The 27,131-nt window shown below is 53.2% G+C and overlaps 1 protein-coding gene across 8 annotated transcripts in view; it reads right to left on the reverse strand.

The window, feature by feature from the left end:
- LOC144934851 (plasma membrane calcium-transporting ATPase 3-like) overlaps positions 1 to 27,131 on the reverse strand; it is a 93,883-nt gene that overhangs the window by 32,679 nt on the left and 34,073 nt on the right. For 5 of the 8 annotated variants that reach the window (XM_078861072.1, XM_078861069.1, XM_078861070.1 and 2 more), the window contains 9 exons: positions 21,908 to 22,713; positions 19,720 to 19,917; positions 18,399 to 18,659; positions 15,542 to 15,667; positions 11,991 to 12,125; positions 11,304 to 11,366; positions 8,924 to 8,962; positions 5,469 to 5,642; positions 4,253 to 4,467 (listed from right to left, as the gene is read on the reverse strand). In XM_078861072.1, the coding sequence (XP_078717198.1) occupies positions 4,253 to 4,467; positions 5,469 to 5,642; positions 8,924 to 8,962; positions 11,304 to 11,366; positions 11,991 to 12,125; positions 15,542 to 15,667; positions 18,399 to 18,659; positions 19,720 to 19,917; positions 21,908 to 22,100 (1,404 nt within the window). In that variant the 5' untranslated portion in view covers positions 22,101 to 22,713. Of the gene's footprint in view, positions 1 to 4,252; positions 4,468 to 5,468; positions 5,643 to 8,923; positions 8,963 to 11,303; positions 11,367 to 11,990; positions 12,126 to 15,541; positions 15,668 to 18,398; positions 18,660 to 19,719; positions 19,918 to 21,907; positions 22,714 to 24,779; positions 24,868 to 27,131 lie in introns of those variants that run through there. The other 3 variants (XM_078861073.1, XM_078861071.1, XM_078861075.1) reach the window with 3 other exon arrangements.

A 27,131-nucleotide genomic window follows, 5' to 3' on the forward strand; every position in this document is an offset into this window, starting at 1 on the left:
GCGCCCATTAATTATTAACAAAATAATAAATCATTAATACAAGAAAGCATTCTAGATATGAAGCTTTCGTGACTGCAAGGATTCATACTCTTAGTTCTTTCGGCAAAGTCACGTAGGTAAAAAATGAAATTATTATTATTTTATTTTTATTAATTTTAATTTCATTTTTTACCTACGTGACTTTACCGAAAGAACTAAGAGTATACAAGAAAGCATCACCGAGTCTCAAGGCTGATTTCAAAATGTTCCTGCATTGGGAATGATGTACGCAGGTCGAACTTCTTTTGCACCGTACGTAGCCAACCGTGCTCGTCAGAGATGCGGGGGGAAGAAAGCAAAGTAAGTCGCAGGACAAAACCCACATTTTGGCAGTCACCAATCCAGGCTCCCACCCGCTTAGCTTCTAAATATCTGACGAGTTCCACCAACCCTCGCCTCCAAAGCGCTGGCACGTGGGCACGCACCCCACTGGAATGTCACGAGGATGGAGACGGTGCCATCAAATCGTCGGTGGGGCCAGCGCGTGCACACGGGTCAGGCGATCAGAGCGCCGGCGTGACCTATATCCCGGAGTGTTTCACCCGCAGAGCCCTTGGAGTCCCCAATTCAACCCGCAAATGTCAGGCAAAACAATGGCACTTCAAACGCCGCTTTATTACAAAAAGCCTGGCTGCCTCTGAGCACGGGCGCGCATCATCGCGACGCACGCAATTACCGACACGGAGTCAACCCAACCAAGACGAACGTGACGCTTTTGAGTTCACCGTAGCGAGCCGCGGAAAATGAACGTTTAGGCTGGAAACGCTGGAGGTGCAGCGATTCGGGACCCACCGCCTCCAACCCAACCCTGCCACCCCCAGCGACGACGACTTCATGATTTGCCAAGATCCATGCTTTTAGATTACTGTAGCTAGGAACTGAAGGTTGACATTGGTGCCGTGACGGTTGGCGATTGACGTTTTGAGAAACAGCCGATCAGTTGACCTGCAATGTATTGGACACGTGTGGACACATGGATTCAATAAATTATCTCAATCAAAGAGTCCTAATTAGATATTAAATATCATTTATTTATTTAAATTATGATGAAGTGGCCCCTACAGCCTATAACGGCTGCAGAGGCCATGGGGACCCATCACATAAGACATATTATATATTTTTTTAATCACAGCCTTTGTAAATCCACTGCTGGATGAAGGCCTCCCGCAAGCCATTTTTAGTCATGGGGGTTGTTTGACCATACTTCACCACGCTGGTCAGTACGGGTTGGTGAAGGGGGGGGGCTAAACACGAATTGACAAACATCGGATCTTACGCACGCGATTCTGTTTGTGTGCCGTGAGCTCAGCTCATCAAAATTAAATCTCTGTTTCAACGCTCGTCGCCAAACCCCACGTTGACACAGACGATGAACAACCGCCACGGTGCCACATCAGCTGCAATAATAACAACAACGCAGTCGATTCACACAGAAAACAATAATATGTCTAGTTATGAAAAAAATTAAATTCGCTCTCGTTGACCCGCTGCTTTCTGCCGGCACGCGTCAATCGTAACGATAGCAGCGCAATTTTTCGCGCTCTGCTTTCCCGCGGGTTCCTCGCTTGACCACGACGTCCCCACGGAAGGGGGGTTCCTTATCCCCGCGCCCACACGGGGACGCTTGGCGCTGTCCGCGTGAGCCGCCACTCAAAAACGAATCCACGCAAAACTCAGAAACGCCGCGGCGATCGCGCAACCCCCGAAGCTGCCGAGATTGAGTCGAGACCTCCCGCGCCCACCCGCACACACCCCGGCGGACTACCCTGAAGAGCGAGAATCAAAGGGGCCGTGGCTCGATACACGGGAGATGTGTGTCAGACTTCACGAGGTGCTGGAGCCAGGAAAGGCAAGGGGGGGGGGGGGTGATGGGGGGGTTCCATTCATTGGCTACCACATTCAGATAAGCCCCCTCCCCCCCCCCTCCTCCCCCTTAACTTGTATTTAAGAACTTGTATCTTGGAATCCCTGCCTCACTTGATACAGAAAATTCAGCTGTGACGGTCCCACCTGATGACGGAGACTTGTGTTGCCTCCGAAACGTCGTGTTTTTTATTATTTTATTTCTATTATTACTTTTATTCATTTTAATTTTTACCTACGTGACTGTACCGAAAAAACCTAAGAGTAAGAATCCTTGCAGTCACGAAAGCTTCAAATCTAGAAGTGATGGGGGGGGGGGTCTCCTAGGCCCCTCCGGGAGGCCGATCGATGACGTGGCGGCATCGTCAGCGCTCGGGCTCAGAAGGCAAAGTCAAAGCTTCGAGCCCCCAAGGAGCTCAGGAGGCCTCGGGTTTAATTAACAAAACAGTGCTGCGTGAAATATAAAATCGCATTAAAATCATATTAAACATAATTAGCTGAAAAAGCCAATTGCTATCTCTTTCTCATCTCTTAATTTTGTCTGCATCCCTCTGCGTTATTATCTATTTTCGTCGACAATTCTCTAATCTCACAAGATCTATACCTCACGTGTATATGTATATCTCGTTTCACAATGTTTCTGTTCCAACTGTCGACCTCTCCCGTCATCTCGCTAGGATATTATAAATTGGTTAAAGTGGGGTGGATGGGGAGCCTAGACCCCCCCCAAAAAAAAATAACTCATCTCGACCGAGGGCCCCCAATAAGCGAGCACAGAGGTCGCGACCTGCGGCTCCGAAGCTGCGTGCAGCTCTTTAAGGGCCGCTTCGTCACGTGATTTGTCAAGGGCAGCCGTCTCGTATTCACCACACGGTGCATTGCGGCTATTGGTGAATACTGAGGAGTTGTTTTTTTCCCCCGAATTAAAAACAAAAGTCTCTTCTTGTTATTTCGGTTACCGACCCCCACCGCATGAGGGGGAGAGGGGGGTAGCTGACTCCGTGACCCGGCGCTTATTGCCTCAATTTCAACTTCTTCCCGCCACGTGTTCCTTGAGAACACGCGTCAGGTAATTACATTCCTGCGCGAGGACGTTTGCATGGAATTCAGAAATTACGCGACAATTACACAACGCCGCCTCGTCTTTTCCCTCTCATATTTTCTCGCGAAGAGGAATTAAGTAACGAACGTGGCGGTCGTCTGTGCAATTACTCGCTCCGAACGCGAATGTTTCGCAACATTGGTGTTCTTAATGTAATAACCGCAGGTCACAAAATGTTCTGATGAGGTAATAATGTCTGTTCGGTTACTAAGAATATCCACGAGCTGCGAAATAAATGAGAATCTTTTAAAATATTCATCAGCCAGCCAATCATATTCTTGTGCCAAGCCTCCGAAGCCCGATGGACATTCAACAGTAACTTGTGACCGAAAACACATTTCACACGAACATCTTAATCTTTTTATTATTTCTGCATTTGTTTTATTATCTCGTAGAGAAGTCCAGAACGGCCCGCAGAAGCGGATATGACAAAACCACCTCAGAGATCGCTTCAAGTCACCTATCGTCCCACACGATGGCGGGCGGCACTCTCTCACTCGTTTTTGCCACTGAGAGTAATGTTCATGGCATGACAGTAAAACTGATCGTTTCTAAGTCTCAAGAACCGGAATTTATCCAAATGAATAGCAGAAATACATAGTTACTTAATGTTTTTTTTTTATGCAGTCAATGGTAACCGGGCTGAGACCATAAACTCACTACACCTGAGAAGATGGCTTAATGACCAGCGGCTGCCTGGATTCGAACCCAGGCTCTAAGCAGTTTCAGACCAACGCCACCCGGCCACCTCATCACATTCATTGTTTTTTACTCGTTAGGAGCCATCCATTTAGTATGTACGCATGGAGGGGGGAGGGGGGGTCAACCCAAACGCGTACGCTTGCGTATGGGGGGGTCTGCTGACAATGTACGCATAGGACACGGGGGGGGGGGGTGAAGCCTCGATAATAATTTGTCTACATTGGCCTTCAAATGAGTTAGATAGTCTGGCGGTGAACTATCTGTTTGCTTAAACACGTTCATATTATTAATCCTTGATCATTTCTGCGTGGATTACATATCGGTCGTTCTATAGAATTCAGGGGGGGGGGGGTGCGTCAAGCGAACGTACGCAGGTGTTGAGGGGAGGTAAAAAGTCCGCGTGCGTAGAGGGAGGGGTCAAGTCTTGACGGTTGAAAGCGTTAACCCTCCCCACGTGACATCTCTACTGGCCGCCCCCTCCCCCCAATCGTAGAGGAGCCAGAACCGGTTAAGGCACGGGGGGCGGGGGGGGGCACGCGATCGCACCTTGACGGAGTAGGCCAGCGCGATGGTGACGGCCAGGGGCAGCCCCTCGGGCACGGCTACGACGAGCACGGTGACGCCGATGATGAAGAACTTGACGAAGTACTGCACGTAGACGTGCGAGCACTCGGACTGCCACGGGCGGCCCTGCACCACGAACGTGTCGATCACGAAGTAGAGCACCAGGATGATGACCGTGATGGTCGACACCACCAGGCCTGACGAAGCGCACGCACGAGAACGACACACACACGGTGTGCGCCTTTAAGAGGCACATGCCACGCAAAAAACTCCCAGAGAGCAATGCGTTGAGCCCCATCTAGCCTGGTTGTCGCCAGATTAAGTGATAATGGCTTTCGTTACAGACAGCGCTTTTTGTATCCACTGCTGGATGAAGGCCTGCCCACGCCATGTTGGTCGTGGAGGGGTAGTAGAGCAGGTTGGTGAAGGAGAGGCTCAGAGGACCGGCACTCGACACTGACGTTTGCAGTGGCTGGGAAATGAACTCGGATTATCGGTTTTAAAAAGCAGTGCGCTATGAGAATGAACTCTTGCCACGTTGAATGTGCAAGGGGCCGCGTCTGTCTATTGATAGACCCTGGAATATGGCTCACACAGCACGCTCGCCATCGCGTCCCACCAGAAAAATATAAATCACCAAGAGGGCAAGAGTAAGTAAACAAATACGACGTGACACGCCATAAAGACTGAGCTTCTGCATTCCGAAGACGCAGCACCATCCGAGGTCCTCACCCCTGTTAACATTTTCTCTCACGCTCCCTTGCGTATGATGCAGCACAACGTTCCACCTGCTTCATTTCCAGCTTGGCAGAATGCGCGGAAGCGGCACTGAGTGGCAGCCTTGGTGGCACGCGGCACTCACCGGCTTTGCCAATCTGCACGGCCAGTTTCGTGAGCTTTCCCTGAATTGCCACTCGTCAGCCTTGCCAATCTGCGCGGCCAGTTTCATGAGCTTTCCCTGAATTGCCACTCATCAGCTTTGCCAATCTGCACGGCCAGTTTCGTGAGCTTTCCCTGAATTGCCACTCATCGGCCTTGCCAATCTACGCGGCCAGTTTCGTGAGCTTTCCCTGAATTGCCACTCGTCAGCTTTGCCAATCTGCACGGCCAGTTTCGTGAGCTTTCCCTGAATTGCCACTCGTCAGCCTTGCCAATCTGCACGGCCAGTTTCATGAGCTTTCCCTGAATTGCCACTCACCGGCCTTGCCAATCTGCACGGCCAGCTTCGTGAGTTTTCCCTGCAGCACAGATTTCTCCTTTTTGGGGGTGAAAGACTTCTTCTTGCGTGCACCACCGCTGCCATCCTCCACGGCGGCCTCAACGTCCCTCAGGGGTTCCAGCTCCATATCCGCGTCATTGGTGGCTGGTTTCCCTTGGGGCCCGGAGACACGACAACGTGGAGAGAAGAGGAGAGAGGGGGGAGAGAGGAAGCACGTGGAGAGGGAGAGGGGGGAATGAAGATTTAGGAGCGTGTAAAAAATGGAGCATTTTTAAGCTGTTAAACATAAAACGGTCGCGTCGTTTAGTTTAAGACGCAACAAAGTTGTAAAGTTAACTTTAGAATGTTAATCAGCAAAATACTGCTAAAATAACCGTTGTTTTATAAAAAATATTGTTCCTTTTCGGATTCCTGTGCAGATGATTATGAATAAGTGTGTTGTGGTCTCAGATTGCCAACTTTCCCATGGTGCCTCTTTATTTTTGTTCAGTCTGTACAAGAAAAAAAATATCCACGTGGGAACAACGCAAAGCACGCGCCCCAATAACGCGAGCGGCCTCTTGATGGTAGCGGAAATCCGCATTCAGACTCGGGTGTCCTTTAGCAGCACTGTGAAGTACATAACGTGGAACACATGCGCAGCCTTCACTGCAAACTCACTCCGGTCTGACCCAAGGTAGCGACGCATTTCGTTGTTGCTATTTCTCCGAAGCTTAACAAACGACGTTTGGCACGGCAGTGGGGTTCCTGCTCGTTGTTTTTTCATAGCCACGATCCCGCTCAGGGTTCAGCAGCACAGCTGCATGCATATGAGACACTCGGAATCGTTCGCTATATTTGAGTCTTGTCTTAACACCTCACCTCTGTAAAGTGGCCTTTACTTCCCGCTAGTTCACCCTGCAGGCTCTCTTTATTTACTGATTTCCATACATGGCGCACATTGGGAACTATGGGTGAATTGCGCGCCCTACGACACGTTAGTACCCCCATGGCATCAACACTTCGCTGCAATGGCACTTGGGGTGACAATGCGAATAGGAAAATGTTAAGTGCGCTGCCGAAATTATGTTTAGAAAGAATAATAATAATGATGATGTTAATATTCTGCACGGAGCGACGATTGCATGATACAGGTTTGGATTAAACGGCGTCAAAAAGCGAATTTCATCTCAAGACGGTGGCACGTGCAACAGGAGCTTCATTTATTCGCCTAACTTTTTCTGGGTCGCTGGTCGGACCAGGCAAGTGAACAGCAGAGAGTCGTATACTGGACGTAGTGTGCCGGGTGTGGAAAAGTACGTGTGCACGTACGTTTAACTTATCTCGCACCGTACGTAGCCAACCGTGCTAATCGGAGGTGCAGGACATAATGTATGGGTCGCTGAGCACAAAACGAACTTGGCTGAACCTGACCTCTGAAGCTGCATCATGGGGATATGGAGACATCGATAGAAGGCATTTACACATCGCTCAGAGAGAGTCACAGGCAGGGCGCAGAGGGGGGACGGTTCTGAGCGGAGACTTCAATCTGGCAGCACAGGCGTCCCAGGAGGGGGGAGTGTTCCAGAATGCAAGAGCAGCAGCAGCAGCAGCAGTGGACAAGGAGTTTATCAACGACGAACATTTGACTGACTGCTGAAATTGAGAATGCGGTCTTGGCAGTGACAATGTTTGAGCCGTCGGCCACGCCGTAATTGGCTGAAGTCTCTCACCTTGCCCCCTGAGTTCGGCTCAGAATGTGGAATGACACGTGGTGGGGGGGGGAGCGGCACCAGCAGTGAATTGTGGTTTAACTGGCTCGATTATATTATCGGTTGACCCACCAAGGATCTCTCTGTTAGGACACGTGGTGCATGGAGCGGGTCGAGGGCGCTGCCCCGCGACTCTTAGCTGCCGCAGATTGACTGCTGCTGTCAAAAGCGAGGATTAGGGGTGGAGGTCGTTTAGGGGTTGTGCCAAGGGAGGAGCGGGGTCGAAGCCTGCATTCTGCCGAGCGCTGCGTGGGGGGGTGAGCGCGTGGACACGTGGCTCACTGTCAACACCAGGGACGATTGTCTGGACCGGTACTGGGACTCCCCTAGGTCGACTCAGCCTCAAATGAGCACCTAGTGCAGTGTGTAAATATCGCCACTAGGGAGGCAAAGGCGGCCGGACGTGGTGCTGGTTACCCACCCCCTCGTGTGCCGTGTCGGCCTTCATAGGTGCGACTCGCTAACAACACTTGCCCCAACAGTGTTGAAGGCTATATGGGAGTTCCTCGTCGCTGTCTTTGTACCTGTGTGTGTACTTCCACAACTGTGCACCTAGCATGGCACAAGCGCCGTGGCGACGTCACCACCACTTCAGTGGCAAACGGCGGTTGATGTTGCTGCTGCTGCTACTGCTGCTGTTCCACATTTGCCTTGCTTCTGGCAAAAATTGAACCCAATTTAATTAACCACGGACATCAACGCAGAGACGAGAAGCAGAGGCGACGGGCGGCATCCGCGCGCAGGAAAGTTGACGAGCGAGGCCAGGAGGGAGGCGACCGCGCCTGACACGCGGGGAGCGGTGGCGGGAGTCTCAAACGGCTGCCCACACGGCAGGAGGTGGACACCCATTCTCCCTGGGACTCTCTTCTCGGATCGCCGCGATGCGATTCTAGAGTGTAACCGCTGCTCGCGACCCAACGAGCTGGTCGGACTGAATGACACCCCCCCCCCGCCCGCCCGTCCTCTCGTGTGTGCGAGACTTCGTACCTTCTTACTTTCTGAATCCAAAGCTAACGCGAAAGAGTATACTATACACGTATGCATTTCACCCATTGATTTAAGATAACCGATTCACTTTATGCCAAATCTGACGTTAAATTGATCGTGCATTCAGACATTTTTTTTTTACACGTACATTTTTTTTTATGTTTCGAGAAAGTCTGGAGTTTGCTCGATGGAAGCAAACGGCGGCAATGTTGAATCTCTTGAGTCAGTGGTCTCAAGCAAACAAGTGTGGTGATATCACGTGATGCACGCAAGGCACGGAACGAGGACCAATCAAACGATCACAATCTCACCTTCTTGCTATCTAAAATCACCTTTTGCGTGCATTTCCATGACTGTTGCTACTCTTCTCTGTTTCCATCTCGCACGCATTTTTTTCTGTCGGTGAGTGTATCCTAATTTACAAGTGATACAATGAGTTTACGCCAAAAAATGGTACTAAGTGTATGTAGAACTTCTTTCGCACCGTACGTAGCCAACCGTGCTAATCGGAGCTGCATGGGAAGGACAAGTGATAGAATGTTATAGTAAGTGATAGGATGGCAGTGAGTGATAGAATGGTAGTGATAAAATGGGATGAATCTGTGAAGTCTGCGTGGCCATAGTGCACGGGGCCCCTCAAGGTCGCCGTGCGCTGTGGACTTCTCGTGAAGCGTGAGGCGTCCCTGCCGGCCGTACCTTGCTCCACGTTGCCCGTCTCTCCAGCTGGCTTCTTGCCTGAGCACACAACGCCACGGCATCACCATCCGCAGCTCCGACACGTCCGCCAACAGACAAACAACAACCTCCACCCCGCAGAGACATTACAGGCCTGTGGTAGCGAGATGTTAACTACCTCGCCTGGTATACAGGAGGTCGTGGGTTCGAACCCGACCCTGACGCCCGCTGTATATTTGGAGTTTGCATGTTCTCCCCGTGGTTGCGTGGATTTTTCTCCAGGCCCATCGATTTTTCTCTCCAAATTCAGAATCAACGTCACGCATTCAGAGTATTTGGCTGCTATAAAAAGCCAACTTCGTTGCGCTCTCATTTGTGACCAGGTCGCTCCTGAAAGAAAGAGAGTTACATTGTTCGGTGGGCCTTACCTGCTAAAATAAATAAAAACATCATTTAGTTTGGTTTAGAGTTGAGTAATTCTGTCCAAGATTTCAAGCGGTTGCTCGAAGACATTTTGACAAACAAGCGTTGGACGCTGAGTTCGGAGCGTGCGACGCCACGGCTACGTGAGGGCGATGGCGCGCACCGAAGCAATTAGACAGTCACATTGGCAAATGTGATTTGCGACTTTGATCATTACCTGCTGCGTGTCGATAGTGACATTTTAATGTGCGGTTTTATTGAGGGGCTCCTGCTGTGTTTTCTTTGTGTGGTCTGGGGACTCTTTTGTTATTGTTTTTGACGCCTTGCCCAATCATGATGAATCGGACCTATATAATTCATGTTTCTATTATTTACTTATTGAGTGACTCGCTTACCGTTTTCTCACATTGTGTACTGCTATCATGTTTCTGTATTGTCTGCTGTTGTAAATTGCTGATCTGTGAAAAAGAGCTTCATAGCTCATCGGATTCCTGCTGCAGTCTAAATAAACATTCTGATAAAGATGCTGAGAAGGCATTCATCACGGCGGTCGGGATTTAGACGGAACAACGAAACGGTTTTTGGTAAAACAACGGCGCGAAGCAATGGCAGCGTTAAACATTATTCCTCACCGCACCAGGGGAAGTCACCTCAACCAGAGCTGTGCACTTTCAAATCAAGATTGAAAACTCATTTCTTGACAACTGCCTTTTGTGTGTTTCGTGTGTCGTCCTTCTCCCGCACCTCCGACGAGCACGTTTGGCTGGCAATGTACGGTGCGCAAGAAGTGCAACGTACATACATACAACCACGGTGCCAGCACCCCCCAGTACGGAGCGCTGGGATCGTGGGGTGAAGAGGAGACATGAGGACGGACCGGCTAGAGGGAACTCGAGCCACGGATCTGCCCTTGGGCGGAGAATTTTGGGCGGAAGAACTGAGGCGGGCCGAGGCCGTTCCGCATAAACCGGAGCCTGCGTCCCTCCTCACGCGACGAACCAGACGTGAGATGATGGCGGCAAGTTTGGGGCGCAACGGCCGGTACTGTTAATGAACGAGACGTGTCGACTAGAGTTGGCAGTTGAGAGACGTTCGTCCTCATCAGCCTGGAGGTTTCGTCACGAGTGTTCATTTTCTCAACCGCCTCACTTGTGTCCACATCAAGGCTCTCCGGATTGTACAATTACCGGAGAAGTATATCGCGGTCGTGCTGTTCGAGGCCCTCCCACACGTCTTTGGATTGCTCGGCACGATGTCCGACGTTACGTGGTGGGAGCTCCCGCGGGAACCGAATGGAGCGGGCTCACTTTCTCCCTTGATCATCTCGCGTTAATTATGGCATTGCCATTTATCTCGAGATGATTACACTCGTTTACCCAGGACGGCCTCAAAATGTGTCACAAGACTCTTTTTCAAGAGGGTCCTGCCAAGTTATCGCCGCAGGGGAACGGTGTTGCTATGTGTAATGCCTATTGAGTAATTTTCAGGTGATTTTTCAACCATTAGATGTTGAGTCCAATACAAGTGACATTGTATTAATTTATATGAGAAGAAACCAGAGAACCCAGAGCAAACCCATGCAGAACAGGGGGAGAACATACAAACCCCACACAGAAATGCAGGTGCCCGAGTGGGGAATCGCACCAAGGCCCCTCTTGTTGCGGGGCACGAGTGTTGACACTGTGCCAGAAAAAATGTATAACAGCATCGCTCTATAATCAGCAGCAAGCAACAATGCTCGGCACAACCCACAAATCCCATCGGAGAGCTGCACAATCGCTTATTCCGCGGTGCAGCCCGCGGAGCGATGCGGGCGATTACTCTCTGGACAATCTCCGCCGACGATGCGGAGCCGCTCACGGAGAACCAATGTGAAGTTTAAAGGATTATCCGCACCGCAGTGGCGCCTGCATCAGATATCGGGGATGAGTGGGCAGCGGTCAAAACCGCCGTCGGCAAGCGAGCGCGTGTGGGTTACCTGCGTGGGCCGAATGCCCCTTGCTGTCGGGGCGACCTCCACTCTTATTGGTCGCCTTGGGGGCTGAGCGACCCACACACACACACATGGCGCAGGGTGAGAGCGGCGGGCGGCGGGCCGTGCATGCGTCAAACGCTTTCAATGCACGGGACTTCAAGGAGCTGTGTACTGATTGGGACTCGTTGCACGGCGCTGGGTTCCAACCTGTGTTTTGGAGCTCTCCCTAATCCCTCCCAGCGTTAGGTGGTGTCCCCTTAGCAGGAATTTAGGTGACTTCGCCCCCCTTGAAACCCCCCCCCCACCCCCCACCACCTACTTTCTGCCTGCAGAGAAAAAGGCTTGCAATCAGAAAGTTGCGATTTCAAATTCTGATTGAGGGTTGACTCAGACCATCATCCCTCCAGGGTCGATACAATAATACATTCTCCACTGAGGTCTACCATGAGTGGGAATCGAACAAGGATCCCTAAATGCTCGTACGCTCAACGCACACACACAGAGACAAAGATCTCCGTATAGCCCAAACGGGTCACTGGGGCAAGTGCTGCTAAGCGAGTGCCGAGGAGGGTCGTCGCGCACACACCTAAGCGAGTGCGATGTCACCACAGCGCTCGTGCCAGGCTAGGTGTGCTTTGAGGGCGTGATGTCGCACGCCCGCGCACTCGTACGGACACACGTGGGCCTCACCTTTCTTGTCCTTCTTGGGCGTCGCCTCCTCCTCCATGGCGCTCGCCCCCATGAGCGTGAGGATGATGCCCGTTTGAGAGTTCATGCCCACGGCGGCCACCACCATGCGGCCCGAGCCCTCCATCACGTGCGTGCCTGCCAGGGGGACACGGTGCCCACAGCCGGTGTTCAACTGTGGTCACACGCAGGTGCTTCCAGCTATTACCTGCCTCCCCCCACCCCCCCCCACCAAAGTGCCAGAGGTACCTGCAAGCAAGGCCGTAGCCATGGAGTCAACATTGGGGGGGACCAAATCTTCTAGGGGGTCTAGGGCCCCCCCCCAGAACAAAATCTAAATTTGAAAACAAATTTCCTGCCATTTCCTGCTTAAAATATTTTAAATTCACTAACACATGGGATGGACTTTCATTTTTTTACAATAATGTCTAATAGTGTATTCTATCACATTGCTCTGATTTTTCTTTTTTAAATCCTTTATATTAAGTTCGCTTGCTTGCTTACGACCGTGCAAATCTTTCGGTCGTTTTTTAACCCACTTCCCGTGATGCCTGCAAGTATCTGCAAGTAACCCTCAAGTCCCAGAACCACAAGTACCACGAGTAACTGCTTAGCACCTCAAATTGTTCACAAGTACCTGCCAAGTAACACCAAACACCCGCAAGGGCCTGCAAGTACCCCGACGTATCAGCAAGTACCCTACATACCTGCAAATACCACTAAGCGCTCACAAGGACATGCAAGCACCGAAGTGCCCGCAAGTACAAGCAAGTATCTGCAAGTATGTGTAAGAACCCGTATGTGCCTGCGAACAAGCCGCAAGTGGCAGCTGCTGTTGTTGCTATCATGTAAGGTGCTGTGTATGTCCATCTCTTGGCGCCATGACCTGGTTATGAAAAGTGCAATCCGCGTTGAGTTGCCCCCACGAGCCTCTCACGGGTTTTCAGGAACGTGTCAATATGCTGCGCCTCTTCATCATGGCGTGCCAAAATACGGTTGCGTCATTTAACTATCTGTTTTGAGTTTGCAACATTTTCCTGGTGTCTCAGGAGGATGGCTGCCTTTGTTGTTGGCAGTGCCAGGGGAACAGGAGGCACTCTCAGTAGAAACGCTTTGAACGTCATTTTTGTAGCTCTCCCTGGCGGCGCTGGGCCGCACGGTGCGGGGCTGTGTGCGATCGGCGGCTCGGGGGACGAGACGAATTCAGAATAAAAAATCACGGTCGTGTCTACTGTACGTCCAGACAGCATGGTTGGCTACGTACGGTGCAAAAGAGGTTCACGATGCATCCATGCATGCATGCATACAAAAGCCTCCGATTTAACGTCGAGCCAGCCAGAGCTGGCGCTACCCCATCGGGGTGGGCCCTGAGCAGCATTGATGTTTGAGGCTCCACTCTTTCGTGGAATGAACTCCTGAGTGAGATGACGGGACAGATGACGGACAAGGCATTGAGATGTAGCGCGGCGAGATCGCTGTGGACAAGGGATAGAGTTGGAGTGAGATGAGAGCAGAGGGACAGAGAGACGAGACAGTGACGTAGATAGATGAGACACGTCGGCAAGACACAGCTGGGGTGAGATTCGAGAAGAGATGTAGATGAGACGTGAGAGAAGATGACAAAATATAGATGCGTGATTCGGATTTTTATTCAAGCTGAGATATTTGGTTCAGGGAATTCCCCCCCCCCCCCCCCATGAATCCGGGAACTTTTGAGCTGTTTTTTGCCCTGTGTTCCTGCTTTGTTTTCTTGGGACTTGGACCATCACTGGAACCAAGGCCAGAATTATAAAAACAAACCTAAACAGCAGTGGAACATAACACAGCCAATTTTCTTACTCAGATAGTGCGACAACCGCTGTCGGGACATACAGTAGACAGACACAGTGGTGCACATTCATCCTATAAAAGAACATTAAAAACGCTTGCGGTATATATGGTTCAAAAATACGTATCATTAAAGGGAGGAAATTACATTGTGAGCTCATACTTGGCATGGATATCAAACTACACTTCCACGCTGTCTGGACCCCAAATATTTTTTACGCAAAAACCACAGGCCCCTTCCATTGCCGTCGCCGCGTCCAACCACCGGCAAGCGACACGCAGGCGGCACGCAAAGCGGTTTTAGCGACCGACGGCGTCACCGCCACCGCCGCCACCACCGCTGTGGATGCACACAACAACAACAGCAACTAATATGCAATTGAATTTGCTGCTTCACTGGGCAGTGACGTACGGGAAAGTCTCGGACATGTTTTTTCGATAACAGTGTTTTTTTTGTTGTTGTCAGAAAACCTCGCGGCTGTGAGAGATTTGCGAATTTTTTTTATTTTGGCAGCGACGTTGAGTTCTGTGCCCGGTTTGTATGGTGGAAGTGGGGGGGGTCGCCGGCCGACAGACGAGGGGCGGGCGCCAAGAGTCGGGACCCCGTGCCCTTTGCACCAAAGTGAAATCATCGCATGTTCTGCCCCCTCCCTCCACGCACCCCTCCCCCTGCCCACACACTGCCCCTCCCCCCGCACTGCCCCCACCCCACGCACAGCCCCCACCCCACGCACTGCCCACCCCCTCCCCTGCACCCCCCCACCCCACGCACTGCCCCCCCGCCACGCACTGCCCCCCCCCCACACTGCCCCCACCCCACGCACTGCCCACCCCCTCCCCTGCACCTCCCCACCCCACGCACTGCCCCCCCGCCACGCACTGCCCCCCACCGCACTGCCCCCACCCCACGCACTGCCCCCCCCCTGCACCCCCCCCCACCGCACGCACTGCCCCCCCCCTGCACCCCCCCACCCCACGCACTGCCCCCCCCCCACCATCGGGGTTGCTAAATGCCGGCTGGGTCTGCGTGTCGCAGATGACTTCACTGCACACGGAGATCAAAGGGGGTTGTAATTCGCCCCCTTTGATGTCAAAAAAATGACCCCGCGTGATATTGAAAAAAGAATTCCAACTACCACTCTCGCAGTAATTTGTCTCCTGGTAAAGGTCTCAAAGACAATGCTTGCGCTCTATGTACGCACGAGCTGGGTAGGCTGTACGTGTCTGTACGTGTGTTGATGGTTCGTCCAAGTCTTTGTAGGCAGCTTTAGGGTTCCTTGTGGCTTAAGAAAAGGAAAATAATAACACGTGAATGTCAATTAGACCCAGCATTGAGATGTTTGGCGAATTGCTTTAATATATCTTAAAAGTATAAGGAAGTCAGAGCACCTATATATATGGTAGAATAACATCCAAAGGTTTACAAAGATGGGTTATTCATCTCAACAGCTGAACTGCTATCTCCTGGCCACCCTGCGGCCCAGATGCATGTATGTATGTTGACCTTATTTCGCACTGTACTTAGCCAACAGTGCTAATTGGAGGTGCAGGAAATCGGAGGTGCGGGATGTGTGCGTGGTCCATCAACCCTGCCTCCTGAAGCACGGGGATTTCAAGGCGTGCGCCAGCACACGCGCCCGGCCACTATCAGCTCCACCTGGAAAAATCCCTGCCGAGGCCACAGAGACACAGGAGGCCGCGAGAGTGGTCGGGGGGAGATTTCTCACCCGACAGCAGCATGGGGTCTCTGTCGGCCGACTTCTTCACGTGGTCGGACTCGCCGGTGAGCGAGCTCTCGTCGATCTTCAGATCGTTGCTCTGGATGAGGACGCCGTCCGCCGGCAGGAGGTCACCTGCGGCCCGGCGCGGGAGACGGCGAGGGACAGGGCGAGACGGACACGGACATCGTCGGAGAGGCGGTCGGGGCAGCGCGGGACGACACTCACGGGCCAGACGGCGGTCCGGACAACATGAATGCGAGATTAAGTCAACAGAGACGAAGCTAGGCGGTGCGGAGTCAAATGCGGCGGACAGCGACTCCGGGACGATGCCGGGCTCATGGTGAAGGATGCTCAGCCTACGCTCCGCTAGTTCTAGGATGTGTGGGAACAGGAGGAGGACGAGGCTGGCAATGATTCACCTTCGGACAATTCGTCATCTTCATTGCCGTACGTTTAGTTTGTTGTAACACGGTGATAAATAGCGCTCCGTGCCACCGCGCAGATTTTGCTGGCTGTGCTGCGTAGCCACCCGATTGGTTGTCGGGAAGTACAACTCGTGGTGACCACCGAACCACAGTGGGAGAGCGATACCCTGCAGAATCTCACGCCTATTTCTTTTCCGGAGGGTCCTGCTTTGGGACGTTTAGCCAATTCCATCGATGAGCGTTCGTGTACAATTTGCAAGAGTGGCAAGAGGCTTGATTCCTTCACGCAAGACCTTTGAATTGACGGTTCAATAAATCATAACATGCAGACCGATCTCAACACCAATCGTTACGATATGAAACAAAACCAGCACGTAAGCACTTTTGACCGAACCAGATCTGAAATGTAAAATATCTCCTTCCTTAAAAGCACTCGCCACATTCATCATGCGCCCGATCTGATAGCAGAAAAATACAGAGCAGGATAATGTGTCAGGCAATCGCTCTTCCCTCTACTCTGAAGAAGAGCCATTGCCTGGCATAACCCTGCTGATTTGGGCGCTTTGAGATTCATTGTAAATGGCGCCTGATAAATCTAAATGATTATTATTCTAACTTGATTATTCTAACTTGATTATTATTCTGATTATGGCTGCGCCTTTTTTATGCTATAAAGGCAGTAATGATAATGAATGTGGGTTTCATTTTATATTTTATATACGCTTGCGTACAACTGCCAGGATGGAGTGGTGGCATGGTGGTTTGCGAACAATGCTCTAAACCACGTGACCTGGCTTCAATTATAAATTAGGGTCGCACTGTCAAATTATTTTTGTCTAGTTTTACCGTGCCATTTATATTTAGTTTGTTTTTTCTATTTCATTTGCTCCCTTGGTGTAAATATAAAAAATATAGTGGATATGTTATAAAGCATTTACATGGATTTTAAATCTTTATTCTCACATGCGTCTTCAAGTTGTGGCTTTAATCGCTGAAGAGAAACACCATGACATAGGTAGCAGGTGCTACTTACAGCTTGACGAATCCCATCATGTATTTTAATCTTTAAATAAGCAGAAAAAGTGGGCGAGTAACGTAAACACGCCATGAATCATGCGGACGAAAAACAAAACAACAACAAACACCACACAGATGGGGACACAATAAAGCACCCCATAACTACATCACGGCCACACCATCGATCTCAAAGTCTTGCACGACTGCACTGCTCCGAATTGACAGGGCACCATTACGGCAGCGAGGCGAGCCGTTATTGGCGATGACAACCCTGACCGCTGCCAAAGGTGGAGTGCTTTCCAGAGGCCGGACGGAGGGAGGGGTCGGTGACGGGGGTGGGGGGGAGGGTAGGGGGGTGCCCGTGCGGGAAGAGGGAGGGTTGTGGGGTGTCGGTTGTAGGTCGCGGATTTCGGGCTCACCGACGTCGTCCGTGCCAGTGCTTGACGCGTCGTTGGGAGGCGGGAGGATTCATAGTTTCCGCGCTCGCGCGAACGTGCTTGGTGCCAAACGCGATCGCCGGTTTCCTAAAGATCTGTGTGCGCGTTACACAGTCGCCAAGCTCCCACGAGCAGCGGGCTCGTGACTGCCATGTTTCTATTTTTTTTTTTAAGCTGTCTTTATTTTACCAGGTGAGCCCCACTCAGCTATACAGCTCTTTTTCAGAAGCGACCTGGCCACAAATGATGGCTCAACGAAGTGGCTTATCACTTGAAAATGCATCGCAGGCAAATACTCTAAATGGGGGGGGGGGGGGGCTGGGTAAAAACGGGCAGCCGGATAAAAATCCACGCGACCACGAGGAGACCATGCAAACTCCAAATATAGAGGCATCAGGGTCGAACCCACGACCTCCTGTATCCCAGGCGAGGTAGTTAACATCTGGCCAGCATGGCGCCATGATCCACATGTCAGAGCGAGCGATGCGCAATGATTGAAAACTTTGTCCTCCGGCCACATCGGTCGGCTGCTGTGCTCATCAGTCTCAGGTTCCCAAAGGCGTGCCACCCTAATGTCGTTTACCTCACTATTTCGTCCATCAGATCACAATTCATCTTCAATAACTGCCACCAGTAGGGGCGGAGTGATGGCCAAGCTCGAAGCACGGCATTGCCATTAACCTGGGGAGCCAAGATTGATTCCCAGCCGTGGCTAACATCAGAGTTGAGCGCCATCTGAACCGATCGCCAACCGGCGCTGATCGGCGTGGCGAAGCGCGTCCATGCAACGCCGATGAACGACACGGCGCGGAAGAGGAGGCCACCCTCCAGCAGTCGATCAACATACAGCCGTCGCGCTCTCTCTAGTCGAGAGAGTCCAGCAATATTGACGAAGGGATCGGAAAAAGCGCAACCACTGGGCAGTCGGTCGTGCGTCCGCCCCACCCCCCCAACCCCCTCACTCCCCAGGGGGCCCTAACTCACCGTACTTGACCTGGGCCACGTCTCCGACGGAGATCTCGGCCACGGGGATCTGCACGACCTGTCCGTTGCGCACCACGGAGAACTTCTGCTCCTGCTCAATGCGGTTCTGGAGGCCGCGGAACTGGCGCTCCTTGCTCCAGTCGTTGAACGCCGTGACGAGCACCACGACGGCCACCGAGAAGAGGATGGCGACGCCCTCGATCCAGCCGGCCTCCGCCTCGCCGTCGTCGCCGCCGCCGCCGCCCGCCAGCGTGCCGCACTCTGCGGGGTGTGCGTGTGCGCGTGTCGGCCACGACGAGGAAGAACGATCGCACGCGCGCACGTGTGTCTGTCTGTCTACGCAGTGGGGAGCGGTAGCAGTGGCGGCTTTCGCGCTGCGCTACGATCACCTGTGACCCGGGTTTGATTCCCGCTCACGGTTAATGCCAGTTACCTGAGTCGGTCCCGGGCCATCCGCTAGGTCGATTCAACCTCAATTGAGTATCTGGTGTGGTGTTTAAACATCGCCACTGGGAGGGAGACAAAGGCGGCCGGGCGTGGTGCTGGCCACCAACTCCCTCGTGTGCCGTGCCCACCACCTTCATAAGTCCCAAATAGCAATACGACTCCCTACTAAAATGTTGTTAATATTGCATCGAGTTTACAGACAGACGGACGGAGCTAAACACGTTCACGCTTTCAAAAACTCGGTCAGGGCGCGTAAAGAAACATCTGAATGCGTTGTTTACTTGGACGGCCCTCTTGTCACTCCACTGCTGGATGAGGGCCTCCCCAACCCGTGCAGGTCATGGGGATTATTTGAGCATACTTCACCACTTCCTGCACCTCCCTCTGCCCCCTACAACATCATCCCACGCAGCCACTTGACAACCTCTTCTACGACGCAATGGCTAATCCAGGCTCACACCTGCTTAGCTCACGAGACCCTGGCGCACTCTGGGTGACTGAACACGCAAAGCTGGTGATGAGATACCCCAGGAGGGCCTACAGATGGCTGCACAGTGAACTTAAAAGATTAATTTTTTTCCATTTAATCTGCTGCTTTCACCAAACGCGTCGCGTTTCGCGCAGCAATGAGATGTCGTGCGAATTATCAATGTTTCGGGTTTCTTTGCCTCCTTTCCAGGACGTCCCCTTAAACACCTGGCTGACCATCCGTGAACTTGAGCTTCGTAGCTCATCGCATTCCTCCAGGATAAATAAAGATTCTGGCGATTCTGAAATGGTTGCAGGCGACCGTCCGTTTGTTTGACGAAGCGAGAGGCTCGGCGGCGGCGACGCGTCTACGGGCGCAGGGGCCGTGCGGACGCGGCGACGTTACCATCGCTGCTCTCCTCGGGCGGCCGGTAGAAGGAGAGGCCGAGGGAGACGATGGCGGCGATCTCCAGGATGATGAGCGTCACGTCCTGCAGGGCCTCCCACACGAGCTCCAGGAAGGACTTGGCCTTCTGCGGGGGGATGACGTTCCTGCCGAACGCCTGCCTCCTCCTCTCCAGGTCGCTCGCGCTGTCGCTCAGCCCTGGCCGCCGCAGCAGCAACGGCACGATGGCACCGGGGGGCGGAAGGAGGGGGAGGGGTCGTGATGAGACGGTGGCACGGGGAGGTGGCACGGAGTGATGGCAAGGGGTGGTAAAGTGTCCTGATGAGATGTTGGCACGGACGGGGTGATGGCACGGGGTGGTGGCACGACGAGGTGGCACGGGGTGATGGCACTTCGTGATGAGACGATGTCACGGGGAGGTGCCACGAGGTGGTGGAGTGGGGTTATGGCATGGAGTGGTGGTGTGGGATGAGGCGGTGCGCACAGCAGAGACTCGTGGAAATAACCGCGTTTATATTGTTGCGCAACGTCGCTGTAAACACGACGGGCAGAGCCAATTCCGTCGATTCAAGCAGAACGCTTCAAGACCGAGAACACGGAGGCGCAGCCCTGCAAGTGCCCGCTCACGCCATTGCTGGCGGAATGGGCCGCCACGACAGGGAGCCCCTCTAGTGGGTACTTGGCCTCCTCTTTCACGCTGGCCAGTACGTCTTGGAAGAGGTGCGGGTACCCACACTTTACCCCACCACACGGAGGGGGGATTCGAGAAACGTTCTCCGTTGTTTCAACTGCCACGCCGGGAGACACCTGGATTGCAAGTCCAGCGCGCTCAAGTTTTACACCACAGCGGTATCCTTGGCAGTTATTAGTAAAACTGCAATATTTATTGCCGTCACGAATTGCATTTTAAAAACCCATGACAGAAACTCCAGGGGAGGCCCCACATTGAGACTCCGTCTGAATGCAGAGACACAGAGGGCAGAATTAAATCGCCAAAAATCTGTTTCATAAAGAGATGCATCAGGAGCACAAAGTAATCCGGCGTTGCGCACTAACATGGGATGAGCCGGGATGAAAGGAAAAATTAAGGGATAAGCACATGTAGATATTTTTCATGAAATAGAGTGTGTGCTGCGGTCGTGGTTCAGAGGTCACAGCACTAAGCACAACACCGCTGAGATCCAGGGGTCCAATTCAGGTTTCGGCCGCCCGCGATTAATCAGCAGCTCGGACCGGAGGCAGCTGGATTGCGTGAACCATTCGGCCTCGACAGCTTGCCTTTCCCTCGTCCTTCTGGGGTGGAGAAGCCAGAAACACTTGTCCTGTGGATAGACTCACCCCCACCGAAGGAATGTGGAATTTCCACCACCGGTTGATGGCTGCAAATAGGAGACGGGTGCTCTGCCAGGCTCAACTGAACGGCAAACTGCTTTGACCTTCGACTCCCGTTAAGGCGGCCCACTGCCAGAAATGACAGTCTGCTCTACAATTTTCCAGTGAGGGCCTTCCTCTTTTCTCTGCTGCCCATTACTGTCTCTCTCTCCTGAAAGATGCCTCCTCTTATTTTCCCGTGCGATGCACAAATCTCAACGTTTTTCCAGGACGTTATTGAGATGCAGTCGCATTTCGACGCTCTCCAAATCCTAATACACTGCATGGCGAGGCTTCCTCGGATAAACAAAGGACATTATTATAATCTTGACTATTACCGGAGGTATAAAATGCAACAACCGCTGGTCTATCTGGCCCCCTTTCCCGGGCGACAAGGAAGCGATGTGGCAGAAGAGACACAACACTGTAGGCCACGGCTGATGTGTTTTTTATTAACGTTGCTCATATTCCCGATGTCATCCCCACTACGCTATCGGTGTCAAGTTACGAAATGAAAGCACCCATTAGGAGGTATCGTAGTGCAGTGCGAGACGTCGTGTTAGCGAGCGGCCCGCGGAATTGGATATCGCAGAGCTACCATTGAGATCCCTTCAAGTGACCTCTGACCCACGGAGAGTAATGTCCTTCGCACGGCACCGCACCAACGTGTCATTTTCAGAGATAGAATTCAGCCAAATGAAGCTCAGCACCGAAGTTGATGCGACGGAATTTGTTTTTGTTGTTGTTTGTCGGCGAGCGTGCCGGGTCCGCAAACCCCGCGGCGCTTGAGAACGGGCGGCCCCGTGAGCGCACGTACCGTCGGTGGGCGAGGTCTTGAGACGGCGGCACAGCCCCGGCACGTCCGTGTACTTCTGCTGGATGTCGTGGAGGGCGGTCTCACCGCGGAGCTCCATGAGGGAGCGCAGCTCCATGAGGGAGCAGCCGAATTGCCCGCCATCCGAGCCATCCGACCTCGGAGACAGGGCCTCCGAGCCGTTGTTGGCGGCCATCGGGGCTCGCTCGCTTGTCGCTCGTTAAAATAGCGCAGTCGGACTTTGGGTTCCCCGTGGCCTCCGTAGGAGCGTGCGTGTGTGCGTTGTTGTTTTAACGTGAGATTTTGTAATGACGAATTACGATGATGATGTTTGTCTTTGATTCTTCAAAAAAATCAACGGCAGCAATTTCATTTGGCGTTTGAAAGTTCTCTGATTTTCTTCATTCTCTTGATTTTCCCAACCAAAACACAACAAAGACGAATCCTCAGCGATTCAAATTGTCCACGGCTTCAACGAACGACAACGATAACACGACGACACCAGGACACGCGGGCTTGCCGCTCCCAAACCCCCAACGACGATCCCCTCGAACCCACGCCCGCCTCACGCCGCCCGCTCCACGCCGCCACGGGGCAGGCAGAGCCCTCTCGACATTTCTCCCCGGACGCCTTCCGAGGCACCCCGGCGAGCCGAGCAGTTACGCGAAGAGCTCCCGCGGAGGCCCCCGTACGTGGAGCCGCCCACTCCAGCAGGCAGCCGGCGTCGTGGGGAAACAATGCCGCTCGTGGAATCGAGCCCAAGTCCGCGGGGCGGCGTCTCGCGTGTGGCGGCGGCGGCGAGCGGCCCCCTGGAAAACAAAGAGCATTGTGAGTTTGGCCACTTCACGCCCGAGGGGCGAACGCTCTGTGGTTATCGACGATCGGAACGCTTCCGAGCAGCGGCGGTGGCGGTGGTGGCTGGCGGGCAGCGGGCGATCGAATCTCGCCGACGCCGGAGGGGAGAGGGGGGGGAGAGACTCCGCCGATCGAGACTCGCGTTTCGCGTCGGTCAACACCGACCCGGCTCCGATGGAAACGCACCGATCCGCCCGGGCCACTCGCTCAGCGGCACGGTCAATCGCCTCCTTATCACTCGTCTATCGGTGCCACGACTGCGACCACTACCCCTGGTTAATAATGTGCCCCTGAAGTTCGCTCCTTGATTCCTCCACCGGTGTTGAGGACACCGTCTATCAGGCACTGACTGTTTCGTCTCGTCCCATACTCCGTGCTGAACCACCAGCGACACCACAACGCATTCAGGCACGCACGCACTCACCCACCCACTAATTCACACCCTCACCCAACCACTCACCGTGTTCCACCACCGCCACACTGCATGTGACAATGCTTCTCTTGCTGCGTGTGCCCTCACACAGCTCCACACAGGGATCCCTCCCATCGCCTCTACTCCCCAAGATCTCGCAACAGCCGCTCTCAATTCAAGGAACGTGTCTGTCTACCCGTATCTATTGCACGTTCAACGGTGCTGTTTGTTGCTGGCCTCATTGCTCCTGCCTATTGCCAGCCCTGTCGTGTGCGGCTATTTAACAACGAGGTGGGGCTAGTGGTGGGGGGGGGGCACGACGCAGCGAACGTTCGCTCAACGTTAGACCAACGTCAAACGGGCTGAACAGAACGAGTGACGATTCGCTCCGCTGTTCTCTGTCGTGCATTCTGCTCCTGCGCTCGCCCCGTACGCGTGTCACGGGCAACGTTCGCATTCGCCAGTCAAAGCGAGTTGTCACCCCCATGGGCAAATTTCGCCAGATTGGTTTGGTTTTTTTTGTCAGCAAACCCGGTGGATGTTGAAAAGAGAACAACATTTTTGACCAAACCAATGGGCTATGTTTGCCCCCACGTGAAAGCTGGATTCTGTTGGCCCTCTCCCAGGTGGCAGAGGTATAGAGCTGAGCATTGGCATTCCACCTTGTCGATGATCTAAGCCAGCAGCAACTAATCACGAAGCTCGAGTCACGCGTGTATGTGGCTACAGGTGTGGTGCAGAGCTGGCAAACTTCGAATAGGAAACACCACCGGTTCAATATCGCAACAACATTTGTTTTACTCGACTGTAAGAATTTAGAAGGAGGGGGCTGAGCTTTCAGGGGTACCGCTGCTGATGACAACCACGACGACGGCGCTGGTGTTGCGAGTAGATATTGTGTCTCGCAGGCAGGGAGATACCGGGGTAAAAACGAAAGTCACGCACTGAAATGGGTTTGCGAAGCCCGCTTCAATAATTGACGGGATGCGGCTGGACAACGCACGAGCGAAGAGGTGTACCTCGGGCGATTACTGATGGCGCATGGGGATTCGAATGAACGGGTGGAGAGAGAGAGAGAGATCAAGAGAAGGGCTTGAGGGATTCCAGAAAGCCGACTTCAACGCTGACAAGCGGCATCTCAACTTGGCCAGGGAAGAGCGCTCACAGTCCGCGCGCGTCGCATCCCAAACATGGGCACTGGCAGACAAGGTGGAAGAAAACAGAAAGTCTCACAAGCACGATTGGAAGTGTCACCGAGAGACAGATCGAGTGAGATGCTAATTAGGACGCGACACGAGGAGGAATGACGGCTAGACGCGGGAATCTGGCGACGGCACGGCAGCCAATGGATACAGCGCGCTCGAGAGGACGTCCTCCGTGGAGACGGAGCGGCTAGATCCGCTCGTGCAGGAGTGAGATGGATCGTGGCATCACAGGGATCGCGATGGAGGGCTACGGATCACGGAGGCCTTCATCCAGCAGTAGATAGATCAAGGCGCATAACAATAACGAGACTAGGGGAGACCTTCGGCTAAGCTACGTACAATGCAAGGCTCCGATCACCCTCGGGGCACGGCCGACAGACGAGAATCGGGATTAAGGACTTACCGGACTCTAAGGCCGTCCGATAATTTGGGATTCTAACTCACAAATCGTGGAGTTAAAGTGCCCATCACCTCCGAACCCCTCGGGTCTCCGAACAGCTGCCTTGCGCCGGCTCCGAGCTATTCTATCCGAGGACATATGGGGCGGCTCGGTCGAGATGTCTGGGTGTGGGGATCAGGAGCTATTTGAAGTTGAGCTATTACCCCTCCCCCTCCCCTCCCCAGAGAGGCGGTCCCCGTTGGCGCAGAGCGGCGTGTAATGTGGGTCTGCGAGAGAGAGCGAGGCGCTGGGTCTGCGAGAGAGAGCGAGGCGCTGGGTCTGTGAGCAACTCTCCTCTCGCGGCATCACCACACGCCCCCCCGACCCACACTCGCTCCATCCCTCCCTCTCTCCGTCCCTAACGTGGCCACGTTCGGGTCTTTCACTTTTCAAATTTTCTTCCTTCAACGGTTGCTGGAAAGCGCAAACAAAATGTGGGTTTTTTTTGTTGTGTTCACGCACCGGTCGGCATAGCGACGCAGCGTGGAGCGGTGGCGCAGAGGTTAGCGCGCTGCGCTTTGAAGACAGATACCCGGCTTCTATTCCAGGCCACGGGTAACATCAGTGGCGAGTGATGTCTAAACCGGTCCCGGCTGCCGTAAGCGGCCTCACCGATCTAAACGCCAGCGTGGTGAAGTATGGCCAGACAATCACCGCAACTCGCACAGGGTGCAAGAGGCCCTCATCCATCAGTGGATCGACAAAGGGTTATAAATAACTACACTTTACTATTATTATTCGCCAAAATGTAACTGCAATACATTTGAAAAACATGCGATTGGCATCAGCAGGCAAGCAACACCGCGCGGACTGCCAACGCAGTGCTGCATGTAAGACGCCCTGCGTTACTAACGAGGGTTACAAAAGAGGTTCACTCGAGATATTTTCACTCAACTTCTGCGGCCACTGCGCCTGAGACGACCCGGCCAGGCAGGGCCGGGTTAGGATTGTGTAGGCCACTGGGTTACAGGTACTGTGAGGCCCCCAGTAATATTTTCAAAAGGAAAACAAAGTTAAAGAAAAATAAAATTTATTTGTACAATGCTAACAACAAATAAAATTCAAGATTCACAACCGAAACAACTTTTCACTTCAATCTCTGGAGGCGCTCCAGCTGGCGGAAGCCCCTGGGCTGCAACCACTAAAGCCCCCGTGCCTTAATCCGACCCTGCGTCCAGGGCAGATGAGAACCGCACTCACACACAAAACAAAGACAAAGATCCCCCCATATAACCCGACCAGACCGTTGGGGCAAGTGCTGTTACCGAGCACCTACGAAGACCGGTACTACGGCAGACGAATGGGGTGGGTGGCCAACACCACGCCCGGCCGCCTTTGTCTCCCCAGTGGCGATGTTTTCACACACCCCACCGGGTACTCATTTGAGGCTGAGTCGACCTAGGGGGGGGGGGGGCAGGACCGGTTCAGATAATCGTCACTGGTGTTGGCCGTGAGCGAGAATCTAACGCGCGTCGCCAGGTTCGCAGAGTAGCGCCCTAACCGCTCCACACGCGCACACACGCCGACACACACACACGCGCACACACGCGGACACACACGCGCGCGCACACACACACAGGCGGACACACACACACGCTGTCGTGAGCGTTCCGTCACCTTCGTCAAACTTGGCACGGCAGACGCCGTTCTCATTTTTTGGGGGTTGGGTGGGAGGTGACTGCCGTTGGATGGTTGTCATCACGTCCGGCAGGGCCGGGAGCGTTTCCCTCTCCGCAGCGATAGCAGGGAGCGTGGAGGTGGGGAGAGGGAGGCGTTTGAGCCACTCGTGGGTTCAGTGACGACGTCGGCGTTCTGCAGGATCGCCGTCGTCTGCGTAACGATTCGCAAACGACGCAATTCGGTGGACCGTCGTCAGTTTGGGGTTCGTATGTACGCATGTGTATTATGTTGAACTTCTTACGCGCCGTACCTAGCCAACCGTGCCAATCGGTTGGCTACATATGCTGTGGTTGAAGACTCACTTTTGTTGAACGTTGTCATCGAATGTAGTCGCTGGAGGGGTTCACGTCAATTCGTTGAAAAATATCCAAATATATAACAATGATCCTCACGCGTACAATCCGACGGATGCATTGTGAGCCCAATGACTCATATTCATCGATGCGTCGTTACATCCCGTGCCGATGTCGTACAAACCCAAGGAGACACATTTCCTGACGTAAACATTCCGAGATGACAACTCCTCCTCCACAGACGAGTTCCCCACCACCGTGATGGTGGAGAAGTGTCCCAGCCTCTCGGCTCCCCACGGACACGGACTCACGCTGCCCGGCCATGACCTCACGGCTTCCATCC

Source organism: Lampetra fluviatilis, chromosome 11, assembly GCF_964198595.1.
Source record: "Lampetra fluviatilis chromosome 11, kcLamFluv1.1, whole genome shotgun sequence".
NCBI lineage: Eukaryota > Metazoa > Chordata > Hyperoartia > Petromyzontiformes > Petromyzontidae > Lampetra > Lampetra fluviatilis.